This window comes from Alternaria novae-zelandiae (assembly GCF_023758075.1).
Source record: "Alternaria novae-zelandiae strain BMP 2774 chromosome Unknown scaffold_7, whole genome shotgun sequence".
NCBI classification, from domain to species: Eukaryota; Fungi; Ascomycota; class Dothideomycetes; order Pleosporales; family Pleosporaceae; genus Alternaria; species Alternaria novae-zelandiae.
In genome coordinates, this window is record NW_026056967.1 from 1,215,320 (window position 1) to 1,235,653 (window position 20,334).

General features: G+C 54.1%; 4 protein-coding genes across 4 annotated transcripts; 2 read left to right on the forward strand and 2 right to left on the reverse strand.

Moving 5' to 3' along the window:
* Positions 1-5: 5 nt before the first annotated feature.
* Positions 6-2,213, reverse strand: J4E88_004416 (uncharacterized protein; the record flags this gene model as incomplete). The annotated part of the gene is made up of 2 exons (XM_049398061.1): positions 6-1,415; positions 1,467-2,213. The coding sequence occupies 2 exons, from the start codon at positions 2,211-2,213 to the stop codon at positions 6-8; spliced, it is 2,157 nt and encodes a 718-aa protein (XP_049256506.1).
* A 1,818-nt stretch (positions 2,214-4,031) lies between these two features.
* MDM12 (Mitochondrial distribution and morphology protein 12) lies at positions 4,032-5,339 on the reverse strand (the record flags this gene model as incomplete). Its single annotated transcript, XM_049398062.1, has 1 exon — positions 4,032-5,339. One exon carries the CDS (start codon positions 5,337-5,339, stop codon positions 4,032-4,034), a length of 1,308 nt encoding a protein of 435 aa, XP_049256507.1.
* A 6,938-nt stretch (positions 5,340-12,277) lies between these two features.
* On the forward strand, positions 12,278-14,548 carry CAT1 (catalase A; the record flags this gene model as incomplete). Its single annotated transcript, XM_049398063.1, has 2 exons — positions 12,278-12,508; positions 12,557-14,548. The coding sequence occupies 2 exons, from the start codon at positions 12,278-12,280 to the stop codon at positions 14,546-14,548; spliced, it is 2,223 nt and encodes a 740-aa protein (XP_049256508.1).
* A 1,041-nt stretch (positions 14,549-15,589) lies between these two features.
* Positions 15,590-20,069, forward strand: J4E88_004419 (uncharacterized protein; the record flags this gene model as incomplete). The annotated part of the gene is made up of 4 exons (XM_049398064.1): positions 15,590-15,805; positions 15,858-16,204; positions 16,445-17,592; positions 17,800-20,069. 4 exons carry the CDS (start codon positions 15,590-15,592, stop codon positions 20,067-20,069), a joined length of 3,981 nt encoding a protein of 1,326 aa, XP_049256509.1.
* Positions 20,070-20,334: the final 265 nt, after the last annotated feature.

A 20,334-nucleotide genomic window follows, 5' to 3' on the forward strand; every position in this document is an offset into this window, starting at 1 on the left:
ACATCCTACTCAAGAACGATATTCTGTCGACGAAGATCCATCATTAGAACTTCCCCATGCATCACCCCGTACACAAATGACTCTCCGACAAGACGATAACGGCCATTAGGCAAAGGCCGCAGCACAAAGGGAAGACCGCCGCGATACAGCACCCAGACCTCGTCGCCTACGCGCAGTGACCTCGCTCCAGTGCCCATGAACCCTCCGCGTGTCTTGAATAGTCTTCGCTGTCGGCCCGCGCTTTGATCGAGCTCGTGTTGTAATTGCGCAAGCCCGATTGGCGAATATGTACCATTGAACATACTCTCCACCACGGCAACTAAGCGCTTAGAATATGAGTCGAAGCTGTACGGCGAGCCTGGTGGTTCGAGCTCAAGGAGTTTGCGCCAATCTGGATATACAGACTCTGTCAATGGAGAATGGTGGGGTTGGAAATCGTCGGCGCTGGACCATGGAGTCAAGCGATGCCGGATCTGGAGGTTGAGGATGTAATCGATGAAGAGCTCGCCTGTTTCTACAGGAGCAGGGTATGTATGGTTGTAGATGTCGGTAGTTAGCGTTCGCCAGAGTACTTCGACACGCGATGGCGCCTTGCCAGTGCCGCCTGGGTCGGGGTAGGATAAATCAAGCGCAAGGGCCAGGTCCACGATGCTTGCCCATACCGCCGGAGGGTCTTCCGATTCATCGATAAGCAGCGAAGTCTGATCGATTTGATCTAATCGATGTCCTTGCACCGGGAGAAGTCCTCTTTTCATGCTTTCTACATCCGGACGCCAGGCGCGGTTGCCAGCAGCATGCCAGTATGCCGGACCACGATAGCGAAGCGGGTAAGGTTGAAGCGGCACGCTCAAGTCGGGTACCCAGGATGGCAACCCCGATATCCGTCTTTGCGAGGAGTCCTCCACGTGTGACAACCACGAAAGGTTCTTGTAAGACGACATGAGTACCGCTGTAGTTTGTGTGAAGACCTCCTGTACACTGAGATTGTAATCCGGCGTAAGCGCGTTAGGCTGCGTACGAAATGGAGACATACCCCGGTTGGCCAGGCTGAGAAATGCGTACACCTTGTCCCTGGGATCTGAAGACTCTGAAAAGCGGTGCTTGTCGAGCAGGTTCCGAAAAGACGGTTGTTTGGTCGCTTGACCATCGTCTCTGATCAGTGACGATGCGAATAGCCGGGTATCATTGAGATAAAGAGGGCTGATGCCGACAGCTAGCTTCGACTTGAGAATTTGCTTGTAGATGCCAGGATTTTTTCGCAGCTCTTTTACATGCTTTAGTTTGTCTGCATGGAGATGATGATACCACCTCGTGAGTTTGACAAAAGACAGCGTTTTGGATAGAATTTCCCAAGGAAAGACCTTGTTACCACAGACTACCAGAGCCGATTTGCCAAGTGCGATCTCTTGAACGACCTGATGATATCAGTCGTCGGCTGTGCATGTAGCTATTCGTTGCAAACTCACCCAAGCCCTCTTGAACCATGGGCGGTTGATGAGGACTATGAAGCCTAGCCAGTTGTAGAAGGTGAGACCAGTAGAGGATACTAGCTGACTCTCTTCGGGATTGTAGAAGGATGTGTAAGGTACTAGCGGCCAGTGTTTCTCGGGAATAGCCGCTATCTTCTGCATGGTAGTGACAGCATCCAACGTGTACTGATCCTCTTTGCCTAGCCAGACAACAACTCCATCGGCCCTCTTGAAAACATCACCCATACGGGCAACCTGGGCATTCCTCTCCTCAATGTCTGTTTGGTTCATGCACAAAAGGTCTATCCAGTAGTAGGTCGGGGTCTTCGGCATATGTGGCATGTTGATAGCGTTGCTGAGCATTTGCAGTGCATCTCGAAGGTTACTGGTGACCTTGAGAAGACAGCCATCGCATATGATGGTGTGGTGGCGGGTCGATTCTACTGCGTCGTTCGATGCAGATTTCAGTCCTACTTCATACTGTCTCGATGTTCCTGATATGGGACTGGCTTGTGGACTACCCCATGTGTATGACAGAGCTTTGAAGGAAGGCGCATCTGCAAGCTCAGTAACCTTCAACGAGCAGCGAATGATACCGTTGCTTGTCACTGGTAGGAGCTCTAATAGGCGTATACAGGTAGGCGATGGCAGACGCTCATACTGGTAGGGTTTGCTGTTGCTGAACACAGACAGCCGCGCATTTCGAGTGACGCGGGCGTGGCGCACGAAGTTTCGCAGCCTCATGAGTGGATCGAGTAGCGTCAGGGCGCACAGGCGCGTCCTGCGTCATTTTGGATCATGACGCGCGGGGTCGCGATGTGGGGAATGGTGTGCGTCATTGGCCCATTCGCGCTCAGTCAGCCAGCCTCGCTTGAACGCGGCCTTGTCGGCAAGCCTAACCAGCAGGCACGCTGCATGCACATCATCCAAGTTTCAAAATGTCTGGAGGCCTGATCGGATGTCAACCAGATTAGTGATGGAAAGTATAGTTAGCTTGCGACAATCTCATACAGTAGTAACAGATACGCCAGACTGTAGACCGATCAGCCATGGTGTGGTATCGGTACAGATTGACCTCTATGCCGTCCTCCAAAAGGTATGGATGTGCCAAGCTGAAAAGTGTGAACTCTCGGGGCGCCAAAGACCATTGAGGAATGCATAGACGCGGACATATAGGTGGTTTTTATTATTGCATGGGCATACCGCTTCGGGATGTTCTTGTACGACCTCTGTAGTCTTGTCGTCGCAGTACAGCCATGTTCGAGCAATCATCGTCAGATTAAACCATTCAACTTCACCAGAACGTGCTGTTGCTTGCTTGGCTAAAGCAGTTGTAGACGGACGTGACAACTTCCGCCATGCAAGACACGCCATAGCGCCGCAATCCTTGCCGGTACTATGACCCCAAGAGCCTATATGTGACAATAACGGCACAAGGTACGGTAATATTGCGCAAAGCATGCGACATGGTTGTCATCCATTCCAAGGGTTATCGAAACTCTATCTTACGATTGTCCAAGAATAGGTCGCATGTGATTGAGAACATTAGAAGGCGCTCGTGTTTGATGTTGAGAGGCATGAATTTCATCTCAGTTTACGTGGTGAGATTGCGCTACCAGATTGCGAATTGTTGGCATACTGGGATTGGCCATTGCAGTACTCTAGCAGTAAGGTGTTGCGTCAATGTGATCGTTTGGGGGAATTGCAGACTCTGTACGGAATCTGTTGGGTCTGATCTGTCGTGCCTCTATATCACTGGTCAGTCGGTACAAAGGCGGTTCAACGACCGGTGAGGTTGAATGCACAACATCGTATGTGGGTATCATTGGCGAAATGCATACCTGTATGCCAGCAAAGGGCGCATGCAGCCAGGGTGATTACAATGAAGGCGGGAATGGCGGGAAACGAGGGACAGGATGCGGCATCGATGATCAACACACATGATAACAAGGTTGATGGGCAATGCGCTAGTTGACGGGACACAACCGCGGTGCGAGGCTTGTCTGTATGGGCCCGATGCCGACGCCGACGGGTAGTGATCTTGACAGGCAGGTTACACTCGCACTAACGGCTCAAAAGAGTGCTTCATTTGTCCTTGTCCCTGTTCTGAAGGTACCAACGTGGCCTAATTCCGTCACACCCGCTGTCAGTAACATAGCTGTCAAAATGCCGTCCCTCATCGCTTCTGCGGGTGCCCATGGTGACTGCAAGTAACCCACGTTCTCGGAGCGTCTGCCGTATGACCCTTGTAGTGAACACAAAGGAAGGGCTTGCTACAAGGCTCTTTGCTGCCGTGAGACACTAGTTTTGTCACTCGGGTGGGGAAAAGCGCTGTTGTGTGACCCCGAAATTGTATGCATGCATGCCGTGTGTTAAGGTCCATAATGGACAGATGAAATGCTGTGCTCGAATGAATCCCATCCACCGTTGGCGGTGAACAATGCCGATGCGGAATGTCACATCGCCATTTCGTTGCTGAGGCTGGCTGGCTGTACATGTAATGTATGTAGCGCATGCAATTATACATACAATCGCTCTTTATGCGGAGCGACTTCCAGAGCTCTAAACGAGGAACGTCCAGAAACTTGGATAGACAAACTCATCTTCGAAGATGCGTCTGACCTGCTCCAGCACGAAAGACTCCACCTTCCCGACATTCTTGAGGACCTGCTTTCCACTGCCCTGGCCACCTATCTCGCTTTCGACTTTGATGTTTTCCAGCAGACCTCCGATCTTGGGTCGTTGCACAGGCCGCGGGTTTTGGCCTTGTGCGTCTGTTTGAAGACCGTTGAAGCCGGTCTCGCCGCCGACTAGAGCATCTGCGTCATCTGGTGACAAGAAACAGAAATGGGCCCGCTTTTTGATGTATGCCAATATCGCAACACCGTCAAAGGTGAGTCCGGTGATGTTTAGCTTAAGAGGAATGCCGACAAAGCTTGGCATTGGGTAATCCAACAGGATTTCCGCTGTCAGTGACATTTTGATGTCGCCGGAGTATTGCACATGTGTCACAACCTGTATGTCATCAGGACTCTTCTCACGCATGCGGTGAGGAGATGCAGACGGTGTCCGCGCATAGCTATGCTGAGAAGTACCGTCGTCTGATCCGGCAAAGGACGGCCTCTTTCCCTCGTCCTGTTGGTGCCTTGAGGAAGGCCTTGAACTTGGATCTGGGTGAGATTGCGGTGTGAGGGTTAGCGAGTTCATGGACGCTGCGTTCCGCAGACGCATATTTGTTGGCGTAGTTGGCCGACCGTGAGGGTTCTCAAGCCAATTATGCAATTGCGCACCAGCTACAGCAGCAAGAGGCGTGGTAGCGCCGGAGAGACCTGCACTCAAAGGTAGATGGAAGTAGTTCATATTGGAGGTGCCACCAGGGATGCCTGGCGTGAGTGCTCCATGAAAGAATGGGCTGCCTAGTTCGTTGGGAGCCAATGACGCGCGTTTCGTGGATGGCCGAGGAAGAGGTTGAAAAGGGCGTAACCTGGTCTGAATGGGAGTGTGTTCCTCCAAGTCTACCTCTCGGCCTCGTTCCCTAGAATGGCTATCCCTTCGTGAACGACTGGGTGGGTTGCTGGAGTCGCGTGACTTGGCGTCATGCTGCGTGTCGCCTTCCTCTGGCCCGTCCCCTTGTTCGTCTGGGTAGTCCTCATCATCCTCGTAAAAGTCAGGTAGTGGGTCGCATATGTCTTTAATCTCAATCTCCGGGGGTACGCTGCCGAAGTCGAATGAGTGCACGTGAACTGAGCGGATGAAGCGTGGCAGCGTCACCTGCTGAAACCGGTCGTGGATGAAGGCGCGTATTGTCTCAGCACGCGCGGAGCCCTCTGCACCGCCTGTGATGGTGTCCCAGTTGATATCAATCGACATGGCTGCGGAGTGGAGGTTGGGGTTGTCGACAGAACATTGAAACTCGCGGCTGCCGAGGCCGGATGAGGAAGCGACTACCGGGCCGAGCGCACAAACGACGCCGAGCCGTCGAACCACTCATCATCCTGACAACGAAGTCATCGCTTGCGCATCTCATTTCTTCACGAAACGTGCGGGTGTGATGAGCTATTCGCGTCTGCATCAACACCCTGTCACTCCTCCGACCCCGAGCCGACTAGACTCAACACTTCATAGCGAGACCCGCTGGCGGTGTTGTCTCAAGTTGGCACAGGATGCGACTGCACTCGAGCGAAGGTCGTCTAATTGATGAAGCGAAAGGAGCCGCTTTGCGTCGCTGCACGTACTAGTACAAGCGCCTTGCTGCAGATCGACCATGTGATGTCTCGCGGAATCAAGAGCAAGGGATAGAGTGGTAGTCACAAGGGTCGGCACTGGTACATGCAAAACACCCACCACAGGGGATTAAATTAGACTGAAGATGCCAATTCAGAGGGGCCACGGCGCTCTCGAGTGTCGATTCAATCAACCATACTAGCTTCAACAGCGTGGCGAGAAAAGCCTGATGGGGCCGGTGCACAATCACACGCATGACAAAGGACGCTATTGCTGCGTCTATGTGGCTCAGTCTTCGGTTGAACCGTCAAGGTGGTCAGGCTGAATGCCTTCTAGAAGACGCGTTACCCGGTTGGCTGCAGATGACCAGTGCGGAGCTTGACGCATATCAGGTGCCAATATACAAGAGTCTCGGTTATTTGGCGATCTGGATACATGTCTGCACAGGCCGCGGCTTTGCTGTTGGTCACATGAAAGCACTGCACTCACTTGGACTGGGTTTACTGCGAGAGTTTCCAGGCGGCCATGGAGGCTGAGATACATGTGGCAGCATGGCTGGGAGAGACGCCTCTAAGCTTACGGCGTTGAACATGCTACGGCCCGTCCCTCAGCATGATCGGAGGTGTAATAAGACAGCCATATTTTGAGCATCATACGACGGCGACGCTCCTGTTCCCAGGTTGAGACTTGTGCCCGGTGCACATGCTAGCATGTGCTGCATGACAAGACTGGAGCTTGATTGATGGCATCCTATCACGGGCTTAGAATAGACGGTGCCTTGACCACGTCGTCTCGTTTACCTGGGTATTAGTGCAGGGCTGGTATACAAGGGAGTCAGACCCAATATACAGAGCAAATAGGCGGCTCGCGTGATTGGCGCAGCTCGCCGACGTGGTTCGAGAGCTACATGAAATGTGATTGATGGCATCGCAGAGGCCGTAAGCCAGGGCGATTGGCGAAAAACGGCATTGCATATGTTCCTCATGCGTGATACTGTACCGCAGATCAGCGCAGATTGATTGGGCCGCGACGGTCTCGAGATCCGCGGAGGCGGCGCAATAGAAGAATGGGCTCAACAGATGAATTATGGCAATCCGAGAGAGGACGAAGTGCCCATCTCGGATGCCCAGGGTTTGATTGACTTGCTCGTATACTGGCCGTTTCCCCTCGTGTCAACGTCGCGGAGCGCCAGAGACTGCAGACAGAGATATAGTGATAACAATGACAAGATAAGAAGAGAGAACCGGTGCGGTTCGCCGTCGGCGCATGGCGCGACAAGATTAGGAGAGCGTGGTATCCATGTAGTAAGAAAGCTGCCGAGTGGCACGAGTAAGAAAGTGTCTCGCAACACCAGCCTGTATCCAAAACGCCGGACTTGCGGTGCCCACAGTCCAATTAAGAGACAATACCCAAAGGGGACCAATACTTTTTTGAAATCCGTGACGCCGTGAAATGCAGTCCTAGGGCTAGAGCCTCAATGGGGAGCTAGCTGTGTATCAGGGCCAGAGAGTCGCGCGACGAGAAGCTAAGAGAGAGGAGGTGCTTGGAATGCGAGTGCGAAGGCGGGCTCGATGCGTGCGACTGGCTGGCCGTGATGGGGTATCGTGCGAATAATTTGACGGGAGTACACTATAGGACGAGGGGGGTTAGACACGTGTGACGCGTAGGGTTTGGGGAGGGTCGGGCGCACCTGTCTCAATGGTCGCATCTATCACACTTCTCGTCGTGCTTGACGGTCTTGGTGTTGCAGACGCCGCAAGGAGCTGTTCTTGACGTCGCGCATGGCGCCTTCTCAGCAATCTCGTGGCCGCAGCCATATTTGTGTACGACCTTGGTGCACATGTTGGCGGGGGCCGGCGAATGGGGCAGGCGCGGTCGTACGGCGGGGGTAGCGCCTTCTGCAGCGGCGTGGGAGACGAGGAAGGCGGGGTGGCAGCTTGGGGGCGCTGATTGGCTGGCGGACGGGAGCTCTTTCTTCTTGCAGGTGAGGGCGAGACTGCCGTGCGGAGCGCAGCTCAACGGGCTCGCGGGGAAGCAGAGGAGAAGACGGAGTTGGAGCAGGAAGAAGAAAGGCAGGCCAAAAAACAAGCGTGACGCGGAGAAGATAGGCGGCCGGCGGAGGTATCAAAGCTTGTTGGCGGGCGTGGGATGGTGCTGGACTGGTCGGGGAGGAGAGCAGAAGAGCAGCAGCAGGGTAGGTCTACTTGGTCGAGCGGGTGAGGAATTGGTCGGAGCGTCCAGAGGGGATGCAGCGGGCAGCGTGGAGAGTTTTATAACTTCGACATGGCAGCGAGCCAGTCTGACGGTACGCTCCAAAGCTCTTAGATTACCTTCGCTCCCGTTTGCAACAAGACGCGACAGTCTTGTACAGCCGTTGGCTCCGTGCGGAAAGGCAAGCACATACATACGCGGAGCTACTAGCCTTGACGCCTAGCTGCAGCCAGCAAGCCAGCATCGCATCAGCCAGGGTGATCCCGCCTCCTTGTCGAGCGCCAGTGCTGTGACCAATACGCCGTGAATGGCCCAATCGCCGTGCCTGGACACCCGACGACCGTTGCTCTCCTCCTTCACCTGCCCAGGGTCTGCACACTTGCGGAGTCAACCCGGCACTTTGCCAGGAAACACCCGCTGCGCCAGCTCCGATGCTCGTCCATTTCCATTCATCTGCGCCTGAGGTACTTGGATACCACGCAAACAGGACATGCAACGCCAGCACTCTCGCCGCGGCAGCACATTCCCTTGGCTGGTCGGATGAGGGCCCCGTGCATCAGACCATACAGGGCTGACTCTCTCGTCTGCATCTTACTCGTACGGTACAACATGTGCTGTTGATGGACGTTGACCTCCACTACTGCAATAGTCCGTACGTTACAAGGCTAGTTGCAACATTGTGCCAGACGGATAGCCGCATGCTCGCCTGTGACGCCAATGTGGATATCGCCAACTGACCTCAGTCGCATTGTCGGCGGCCAGCGCCCGAGTCTGTTTGCGCGTCCTGACTCACGCCTCGACTCAAGCAGAAGTGGTCGTCGACCAAATAAACGCACCCTGGTTCCTGTCGCGACCGCACATCGCTGGCACATGGCACCCTTGTGAATGCAATTCGACATGATGAAAACACGCCCGGGGCTCTACAGTCCTCGTCATGCGCTGTCGATTCCAGCGCGACGGACACCACGGGTGGAACATTGGAGGCAATAATAAGGGCCGTCCTTGCATAACGTCAACGCAACTCCACGACAGCTACCTTAGGGCGAGGTCAAGTGAAGCGTCTGCTGTCGAGTCTAGTTGTTCGGTGGGCCAAATTTGGACGCAAGCTTTAGCGTAGTGATTGCGACCTACGCCCATGATTCGAGACGAGATGGAAACGTCCTCACCTCAGTCGCCTACCCAATTTAGAACCCTGGCACCAAACGAACTGCGGATTGCAAACATCTAGCCGACATCACGCCCGTCAAATGAGCCACCACGTCAGCGCCGGTATGAAGGGGATCGTGGTAGAGCCGGCTTGCGCAGCTGGCCCGTCGCTCACCAGACGTGATGACTGCCCGTCTCCACATCCCGGCAACAGTACGAGCAGTCACCTGGAGCGCAGAGCCATCCTACACGAATGGACACGTCCCCTTACGGACCGCGATCGAGATACAGGCGCTACTCGTCGCATGCTGTGTACCTAGCCTGTCAAAAAAATGTGTTGCACAAGCAGTCTCCAACGGGCGACAGGGGTAGTTTTGCGCGCTTCGCCTGACGTGGCCTAGCCTCACGGCCCGCTCTTACCTGATCGACTTGTGCGACCTGGAGCTCCACAAGTGCAGATGCGCCGTCGGTGATCAAAAAGCAACGCGGACTGTTTCGTTTTGCGAGACGCAGGAATCAAGTCCGCGCGACTGCAGAACTGGCGCGCAGAAGCAACCTACGTCTTTTTACCTGCAACAATCCTGTAAAGTCTGTTGCCCTCGCCTGGGGGGCTATCGCCCACTTGGGCCAGGGTTGTGTTTCGGCAGATCCATCCACGTTTGAGGCACGGAGGCTCGCGGCTGTAAGATTAAGATGTGACTCGTTTTCCCCTTTGTGTGTGGCTTGTCCCACGTCTCCACGCATCACAGCAGCCTCATGTCACCTGCTCCGGCTGTTGCTCGGCAGTCGACCACACTCGAGAGCTGATCAACGATCAGCATCGTCCGCAGATCAGTGCAGTACAAGGTGGAGATTACGAGAAGAGCCACACCAGTGCCCATGCGAGTGCCGGCCGATTCACGCACAATTCTCAAAGGATCACTTGCGACTCAGCGCCGTTCAGGTCAGCCTGGCGGTAATCTCCAGGATGCGCATCTCGGTTGCGCTTACCACACGCGAAGGCACTAGCTCAGGCCACGCTATGCCACGGTGCGCTTGTGACAGCGGCCCTATCCTTACATTCTTCCGCTGACCACAAAACCGTTGGCAGCTCCTCTCGCTAGCATTCCTATCAGGATAGCAATTGCTAAGAGGCACAGCATGCCCCACTCCACCTGTACATATATCATGGCCGCCGCCATGACTAGCACCACAGCCATGCGTCAACCTCGGCGTACGCCTGATCAGCAACTATGAGGACCGGGGCTGCCCCGCCTCATGACGGACAGGGTGTCTCGTCTACTCTCGGCACCGTTATGACTTCCTTGGTATCATCGACGACATCATAAGCAATCTTACATGTTGTTGAGACTCTTCCCTTGTCAGCTCATCTACAGTACGGCCTGCATCCGAAACAGAAAGCTCGCTGGCATAGGGTGAGAAAGAATATAGTTGCACATGCAGCTAGGATGCAGCTCCACAGGAGATGCATCCATGGACAGCGGTAGTTACCGGAACCCAGCTCCAGAGCCCATTGCAGCCTCACGGTGCGTACAAGCTCCGCATAAATGTTGCTCATCTATATCCGTACTCGAAAGCATTGGACACTGAAACCGATAAAGCTTGTGGGGTTAGCAGCAGATCATCAATACTTGGAAAAGCGGCCAAACGGGCGTTTTGCGCACCCTTTCAGGCAACGACAACATGAACGACATAAGGGTTATATCGGAAGTGCCTGCCTTAGCACAAGCCAACGGTTAGTTCACTGATGTGATAAGATATAATTTGGATGCTCGCATTCATATCACCCCTCTAAGCGAAAGCGAAGCTTAGGCTACTGACGTACCGGTTCCATTGCCAAAATGCCGACGAGAGAGTTTTTCCGCCGTTTGACAACTGTAACTTCCGGAAGCCGCGGAGGCCTTCGGTATAGATGCAAGGTACAATTGACACGCACAATGCCTGTCGATCATCAGGCAAAGCGACCGAGCAGGCAATGCTAACCACTGCAAAACGTACTCATGGTTCATTGGCGGAAGGATTGTCCGGAACATCACGGCTCATGGCGGATGCAGGATGCGGCAAGACCATTTGCTGCTACTAATTTGCGAAACACCATCGGCAAATAACATAGATCAGCGTCAACACATCGTGACTTTGGAGATAAGCCAGTCGCATATACACGCTGTGCAAAATAGGCTAGCAGATGATTTTGTGAAGCGCGCTATCAACGCTTCTCAATCCAGTGGCCTACTGTGCGAAAAAGTAAACCCGGCATTAGCGTAGAGCGGCCTGCTCGAGTTGCATGAAGCTGTAAAACGAGCATTGATCCAGGAAAAGTTCCGGACGTTATGTGTGGCTATAGACGCGTAGTCATCCGACTTTCGCGGTTCGCCAAGATCAGGTCACGCGGCGGATGTGCGTTTCGCACGCAAGCCAACGGTCGTCGTAGTGTCCGGCGTTAATGGTGAGTTGCTAGCTCTAGGAAAGTTTGTCGGGGCAGATGCGATAGGGTTTAGGAGCCAGGAGCGAGCGCGAAAGCTTATGTGCCGGACCATGCGTAGCCCGACGAAGCCTGAGAACTCGTCTTCGTCGCCCTCAATAATCTGGACCTTCTTCTTGCGACACCCTTCCTTCGCGCCTGAAGCTGTCGCAGCCCAGAATATCGTGATGATCTGTCCTGGCACATGCAGCTGGTGGGGGCGGTGCGGGGCATCCACACGTGGGCCTTTTAACGGTTTTCCATCATTGACGTCACAGCAGGATATTTGCGAGCAACGGCAATTTTCACACTCGAGGACGACTCGGTCTTGGTTCGCTAGAAAGAAAATGTAGTGGCGGGTTCAAGGATGGGCTTCAGAAAAGGCCATTTCTCAGCATGCGATTCTCGAATGGCAGGGGCTAGCTGCCGGGTACATGGCAAAGTTGAGTCTCGCGTGGCACATCGGCATCGCTCGGCACTCGATGCAGACGTTCAATCACGATGATCGAACATCATCTTCTTTGCCATTGGCTGGACTGTACAGACTCCACTTTCAAGCGCGTCGCAAACACGCAGTCGCTGTCCTGATGGAGCTGTGCGGTAGAGGCATTAGGCAACTCCAAGCCGAAGTGCAGCGAACACACGTCGCTATGACGTCGAAAAGTAAACAGTCCCGGCAGTACAAAGACGGGCGCGGCGCGCGCAGCAAACGGCCACCACACCGATTGACATCGCCAATCGACTCAATCTTTGCACACTCGACAAAATGGCTTCCGAAATCATAGGCAACGTCGCAGAGAAGGCCAAGGGCCTCACTGGCGAGAAGACTGGCAAGATGGCCCAGCTCGCAGCCGTCACCAAGGATGTACACGACGACAAGTGGCGCATCACCAGCGACTTCGGTGTCAAGCAGAACAACACCGACGACTGGCTGAAGGTGGCGACCGATGACCAGACCGGCCCCTCCCTTTTGGAGGACCACTTCGCTCGTGAGAAGGTATGCAGACCAGACCTGGCCACCAAGACCGAGTAGTAACAGTGTCAGATCCACCGCTTCGACCACGAGCGCATTCCCGAGCGTGTTGTCCACGCCCGTGGCTCCGGCGCCTTCGGAAAGTTCACCCTCTTCGAGTCGGCCGAAGACGTTACTTCAGCTGGCGTCCTTACCGACACATCGCGCGAGACCCCCGTGTTCCTACGATTCTCCACTGTACTGGGTAGTCGTGGCTCCGCAGACACCGTGCGCGATGTTCGCGGTTTCGCCGTAAAGTTCTACACAGAGGAGGGCAACTGGGACATTGTTGGCAACAACATTCCCGTCTTCTTCATCCAGGACTCCATGAAGTTCCCCGATGTCATTCACTCCGGCAAGCCAGAGCCTGACTGCGAAATCCCCCAGGCACAAACTGCACACAACAACTTCTGGGACTTCCAGTACATGCACCCAGAGGCGACGCACATGTTCATGTGGGCCATGTCCGACCGTACCATCCCCCGCTCATACCGCATGATGCAGGGTTTCGGTGTCAACACCTACACACTCGTCAACGCCAAGGGCGAGAGGAGCTTTGTCAAGTTCCACTTCACACCCGAGCTCGGTGTACACAGCTTTGTGTGGGACGAGGCACTCAAGATAGCTGGTCAAGACCCTGATTTCCACCGCAAAGACTTGTGGATGGCTATCGAGAGCGGCGCCTACCCCAAGTGGAAGTTTGGTATCCAGGTTCTCCCAGAGTCTCGCGAGCACGACTTCGACTTTGACATTCTGGATGCTACCAAGGTCTGGCCTGAGGAGCTGGTGCCTATCCGATACATTGGTCAGCTCGAGCTGAACCAGAACCCCGACGAGTTCTTTACCCAGACTGAGCAGGTCGCCTTCTGCACAAGCCACATTGTCCCTGGTATCGGCTTCAGTAACGACCCTCTCCTGCAAGGACGCAACTTCTCCTACCAGGACACTCAGCTCTCTCGTCTGGGTATTAACTGGGAAGAGTTGCCAATCAACAAGCCAGTTTGCCCCGTCATGAACTTCAACCGTGACGGTGCCATGCGCCACACCATCACCAAGGGCAAGGTCAACTACTGGCCCAACCGCTACCAGACTGTGCCCCCTGCCACCGAGAAGGAGGGTGCTTACATCGACTACCCAGAGAAGACCGCCGGTATCAAGGCCCGCATGCAGAGCAGCAAGTTCAGGGAGCACAAGAACCAGGCCGAGCTCTTCTACAACTCCATGTCGGAGAACGAGAAGATGCACATGAAGGACGCATTTGCCTTTGAGCTCGACCACTGCGACGACCCTGTTGTCTACAAGCGCCTCTGTGAGCGTCTCTGCGAGATCGATCTTGAGCTTGCTCAGACTGTTGCGGAGATGGTTGGTAGCGATGTGCCCACTCAACAAACTCGCCCCAAGCACAACAAGAAGGCCAAGGGTCTATCGCAAATGGACTTCATGCCCGAGAAGCCTACTATTGCCACCCGCATGGTCGCTATTCTCATCGCTGATGGTTACGACAAGGTCGCTTACAACGGCATCAAGGCCGCCCTGACCGCTGCCGGCGCCCTTCCCTTCACCATCTCTCCCAGGAGAAACAAGATCTTCGCCGAAGGTGAGGACAAGAGCAGCTCCGGCGTTGTAGCAGACCACCACCTTGAGGGCCAGCGCTCCACCATGTACGACAGTGTATTTGTGCCCGGTGGCGCCAAGTCCATTGAGACCCTGCGCAAGAATGGCCGCGCTGTTCACTGGATCCGCGAAGCTTTCGGTCACTTGAAGGCGATTGGCGCTACCGGCGAAGGCGTGTCGTTCATCAAGCAGGCTGTCGACCTTCCCGGCATGGAGTTCTCGGCTGCTGCTGATGTTGTCAACAGCTACGGTGTCGTCACTGCTGGTCAGGTTCACGCCGATAGCTTCAAGGAGGCTGTCAACATGGCCAAGGAGGCCAAGGACTTCACCAGCGCGTACCTGTTCAGCATCTCGCAACACAAGAACTTTGAGCGCGAGACTGCTGGGCTTAACCAGATGGCTGCCTACTAAGGCGTGATGGGAAGGGAATGATGATGATACGAGGTCTAGAGGTTCTTCCTTTCATGAACGTAGATAATTTTCAATGATACCACATGAACAATTTCACAAAAGATTCCAAGCCACTCATGTTCGTTGTTGCTCTACCGGGATTATATTCCAAAATGCGGGAGCAGTCCCCGGCCATATATGAGGGAGATGGCGTCCACCAACACCGACTCTGCTAGCAATTGTATGTATCGCTGTTTACAACATGCTTCGAATTTTTGGGTTGCTCACATTGATCTAGACAAAGAATCGTTTTGGACGCGGGGGTGGTTCACTTCGAGGTTGGCTGCATAGCGACTGACTAGTGTACATGGCGTTTCGCAAGAGCAGAAGCTATGCAAGTCCAAGGAGATGAGTATGCGATCCTAATGAATAGCACATCGTCAAAAAGCAGCTAAACCTCAATATGGGGTGAAATCGAGTTCGCGTTCTCCGTATCTTCTGCAGCTCAGCCACACGCCCCACTTTCGGCTAACCCCATCTGGACGCGCAGCGAGAAAAGGGCGTTACAGCAAATTAGCGCTTACGAATGTGCGGCCGTTTCTTTTCGACCCCGACACTGAACTTCACGACGGGTCCGAACATCATCACTATTTTGCACTCCCCACATTAGACACGCCTTGAGAAAATGTAAGGCGGCTGGAAAGATTCAGGAGGTTTGCCAAATCCCGCAGGTTTCCCAGCGCCACAATCGCGTCTCGAACGACCGTCTTGGCGGGGTCGTAAAGTTACCGCGAATCCCCACTAATCGTCTGACCGGTTGCCTAAACCTTGGATCTCCATCGCCCTTTCCCAGAGCTGAAGGGCTGCGTGGATGACTCCGAAAGCGACTGCAACACTCGCGGGCGCAGCGCCCTTTGATCTAAAATACTGAGCGACAAGCCTCAGGCTCCTGAACACTCACTTTCCACCATTCTCGCTCACGCTCTTTCTTTGAGCCCGTGATTGCTAACCGTCTACTACGACGAAATTGAACGCCCTCTGACAAATACACCACACATAGTCATGGACCATCAGGGCGCAGGTTTCGCCTTTGACACCAACATGGATTTCAGCAACATGTTTGCGACGCCGCAGCAGCAGCAGTCGTACACGCCAGCGGATAACACTTCTGGCTTCTTCTTCGCTGACGAGGGTATCGATACTTCCGCATCATCATCTTTCATTGATCCGGCTGTATTCGAAACCAACGCTCAGCAGTGCACAATGCAACAAAGTCTGGTAAGCTGATTGTTCGTTTTGCCATATAGCATACTTGCTAACCATGCGGCAGACCTTGGATGACACCTCGGCGACCCCAGCATGGATGGCACAGCTCACACCTGATATGCAGCTCCAACATACCGCGAAGGCATACCCACCTACACCACTTCACTCATTTGATGCCATGCCTACGCAGTTTAATGCGCTTGGCAAGCGGCCGCTGCAGCTTGAGACGCAGGACTACCCTCAATCTAAGCGTCACGCAAGCTTTGATTTCCCATTATTCCCAACACCTCCTGCAACAACGACATCCAGCTGGGGTCTGGAGGCGACCCCGCCCGTGGCCGTAGAAGGTCTTCCAGATGAGGCAGCCGATGTCTGCGCAACGTGGTTCCATAAATACAATGTGCTGCCAAGGTAAGCTCACGACCCTCCGACCAAGATTGTTCAGCCAGACGGATACCACGGCGAGAGGGAAGTCTGTCCATACATTTACGGGGTGCACGGAGCTGTGTTTCGTGGTCATCTCCGAGTCATACACACTCTCATGTATCCCCCTGGCTGGCGACTTCCTCCTTAGCTTCGATATCATGTAGCGCATACGTGTTTGTAAGACCAGAGTAATGTTCATCAATGCTAACAATTCAAAAGCGATAGGCACATCGACTCACTAAGCCAGCTCACCGGTGAGCCTGCAGATGCCATCCGAAGCTGGTTCGGTCAGCTCTTGAAGCAGGGCATGGGTGGCAACCAGAGCGATTCGGCCTACAAGTCCCAAACGGCACTCATCCAACAAGACCGGCAGCAGAAGCAGCCAGAACTCTTTTGGGATGATCAGACGTACCAAACAGACCTTTCGGGGGCATGCACTGCTTATGGGAACACGATACAACAAGCACTTGGAGAGACGGTCACCCCCGGCTCGTCACCAAATTGCGACAACACTACCGTCACCATACAGCCAGTCACCACACGGGGTAAGAAACGGTGCACACCTACCGAAGACCTAGAGTTGCTCGGTAGGGATCCCAGAAAGATTTACCAGTGCACTCGGAAATGCGGCAAGCGGTATGGCCGTAAGAATGACTGGAAGCGGAATGAGGAAGAAGGCTACCCATGCAAATCATGGGTCTGCAGCCTGTGTACAGTCGGGGGTGTCGATAACGTTCGACCGTGCTTCAGAAAGTACCACTTTGTCCAGCATTTCCGCAATATCCACCCTGAGATGAACGCGGAGGACTTCGACGAGGCCAGCACCGTGTACTCCGAGACCGAATTCCCACGCAAGTGTGGATTTTGCCGACATCGCTTCGAGACGAGACAAGAACGAATAGATCACATTGCGGATCACTTCAAGCAAGGCAAATGCATGCTTGACTGGCGCGACGTGGAAGACAACGACAGCCTCGACTCCGCAGACGACGACAATGACGACGGGCCAGGCGATGGCGGCTTCGGTGGCAAGCCTTCCCCTCAACCGCCTTTCCATCCACAGGGTGACGGTGGCTCCAAACACACTGGCTCGGGCGGCAGCGGCAGTTCTGCAGGCCAGTCATCAAGCGGCGGATTCTTCCAATTCCAGCTCTCACAACTCGGTGAGAGCCAGTTGTATTGTGCGGACCAACTTATCAAACCCACTACACTTTCGCCGAACATCTCTCAGTCATCGATCTCACCTGAGACGGATGCAACAGCATCGCTCGGCGTCTCAACTGACCAGCGACTACTGCAAGTCAGCCACATTGCGACAGAGGAAGACCACAAGAATGCTATGGCCAGCGATGGGCTCTCCCAGCCCATGAAGGGTGAGCTCCTAAACTCATCGCCAGGCAGTAGAACGGATGCTCGACTTTCAGAACACCCTCACTGGAAATATTCGAGGGCTGACGTAGCCACTGCTGCTCCAGGTTCATCTGCCGCACCTCTCTCCAGCCCACGACATGGAACTATTTCGCTGACCGAAGCAACGTGGCACACGGGTACGACGACGACGTCTACTCAAGACAATACAGCCATGACACTATCCAGGACTGAAATACGTCCATCAACGACGTCATTCCTAAGTGTCAAGCTTCTGGGCTCCGGAGGCTTTAGTACAGTCGATGAAGTCGTGCATCAGCAAACGGGACTCCACGTCGGTCGCAAGACACTCAAGAACCGTGACCAGACCGCGATTGCGGAGCTCAAGAAGGAAGTCAGCGTTCTTCAGAAGCTTCGCCACCCTCACATAATTCGATTCCTTGGGGCCTACTCTAGAGGTGACAAGATGTCAATCCTCCTCTCACCCGTTGCGGAGACAACGCTTGCAGGATGGCTGCAGCGAACAGCGCTGCAGAAGCCTGCCAACCTGCCAGAGACTATTACCAAGATGTTTGGCTGTCTTGCCTCCTCAGTGAGGTATCTCCACGAGCAGCGACCTGTTGTCAAGCATATGGACATCAAGCCTCAGAACATTTTGATCGTAGAAGGCGATCAGGAATTCCCACACGTCGTGCTCAGCGACTTTGGCGTCAGCTCCGCAGAAGAAGTGGGCGATGACCAGCGCAAGCCGCTAACACGCCAATACATCGCCCCTGAAGTCTTTGAGGGCTTTACTCGCAAGCAGGCAGCTGACATATGGAGTCTTGGTTGTGTCTTCGCCGAAATGGCGTCTGTATCATTCAGCCAAGGCAACACGGGATGGTTAGCTTTCCGCAAGACATTCAGCGGTCGTACTGGCAAGCACTACTGGCAGGACGTCTCCGGTATACAAGACAAGCTTGCCGCATTCTTGGCTGAGGCAAATACTACGACGGAGCAGACCGTTGTGCGTTCGCTTCAGAGCATGTTGAGTGCTGATCCAGATGAGCGGCCGGACGCACGATCATTGACCATGATCTTTACTCCTGCACCATGCTGTCTCAACTGGCCGAACGACAAGGCGACATACCCTGGTCCACAAGAGGAACTTGGTGGAGTAGAGACGCTTGCTCACCAAGGCGGCGACGAAACCTGCTGCCATTCCCACGCTCACGGCAAGAACAGCATCGAGTCAGAGCCTAGCCTTTCCAATGCGAAGAGCTGGCTAGCCGAGTGCACACACACTCACGAAGCTTGCCACCATACAGCAGAGCGCGATGCCAGCACCCTACCCACACGTCTGATTGAGATCCTTCCGGGCAGTCCGGGTGATGCGATTCGCGCGAGAATTGTTGAGACCGACAGCCTGGAGTCGACTACCGAATATGTCGCCTTGAGCTACGTATGGGGCGACAACCAGCCAGTACTCTCCAGCAGCACGCTGTTGAGCATGCGAAGTGAGCTGCCTCTAGGAACACTCCCAATCACAGTCGCGAATGCGATTGCGACAGCACACCGCCTGGGCCACAACTATTGCTGGCTAGATTCACTATGTGTGCTTCAAGATTCGGAAGAAGACAAGCAACAAGAGTGCACGAGGATGGCGTCCACCTTCCGTAACGCGGCACTGACAGTCGTACTTGACCAGTTGACCGGCGAAGCGGTCATGTCGGGCATACCTGAAAAGAACTACCCGGCGTCCTTACTTGGATCAACGACCAACAAGAGCCAGACTCCAGGTCGACAGCCGGCTTCTGCCTTGCTGCCAGTTGGCATCCTGACTACACCCAACTTCGGCTGGGATACACGTGCATGGGCGCTACAAGACCGCCTACTCAGTCGACGCTTCCTCCACTTGGGTGAACAGTTGTACTGGGAATGCAACACGCTCAAGGCTTCTGAGACCTTCCCTCGCGGTCTCTCAGCACTAGTCTGGGAGAAGGTGCATACGGAATCTGATCAAGGTATACTGTCTATGCCAATCGCTGCTGCAAATGGGAACAGCAAGAGCAGCAATGCAGTCCAGCTGATGCTGAACGGCCTGTCTTCCTTTCTGGAACCAGTCCAGACCACTATGGACGACGACCATCTGGACAATCGGAAAGACCGGACCTGCGGTGCCAACCATGTCCGCTCTTCTGCAAGCACCGAGCCGCATCACGCACTTCCATTGGCAATTCCTCTGCGCGAATGCCAATCATCACACAAGCAAGGCGATAGTGTCTTCAGTGGGATAGAAGGCGATCAAACCCAAGGGTCGCAGTCGATTTCCATGTGCCAGTTTCGCAGGAGTGGGAGCAAGACTGGGAGCCGTCGGCTCAACAAAGCTTGTTTTCAGACGAAAACACTACCTGGACAGAACCCAGGTGGAGGGGAAGATGAAGAGATGAGTGGTGGAATTGCGAATGCGAATGCATATGGGAACGGGAATGGGATGACTTAGGTCGCTCGTTTGCGCACACTCGTCTCTCTTTCTTCAGGGAAAGATTCGAGATTGGTTTCCTATTTTCTTTGTTGTGTTGAGTTTTACGAGTGCTAGTTTATGACCATGGATCAATGTATTGATTTCATCTACCTCACATTTGTGCCATGCCGAGTGAGTCGTGATTTGAAGAGAACAGTTCAGTAAAAACTTCATCTGGTGGTACAACCTGCGTGCAGCTGCACTCCAAAGACTCATATATAGCATCTTACCCAAAGGAAGCTCT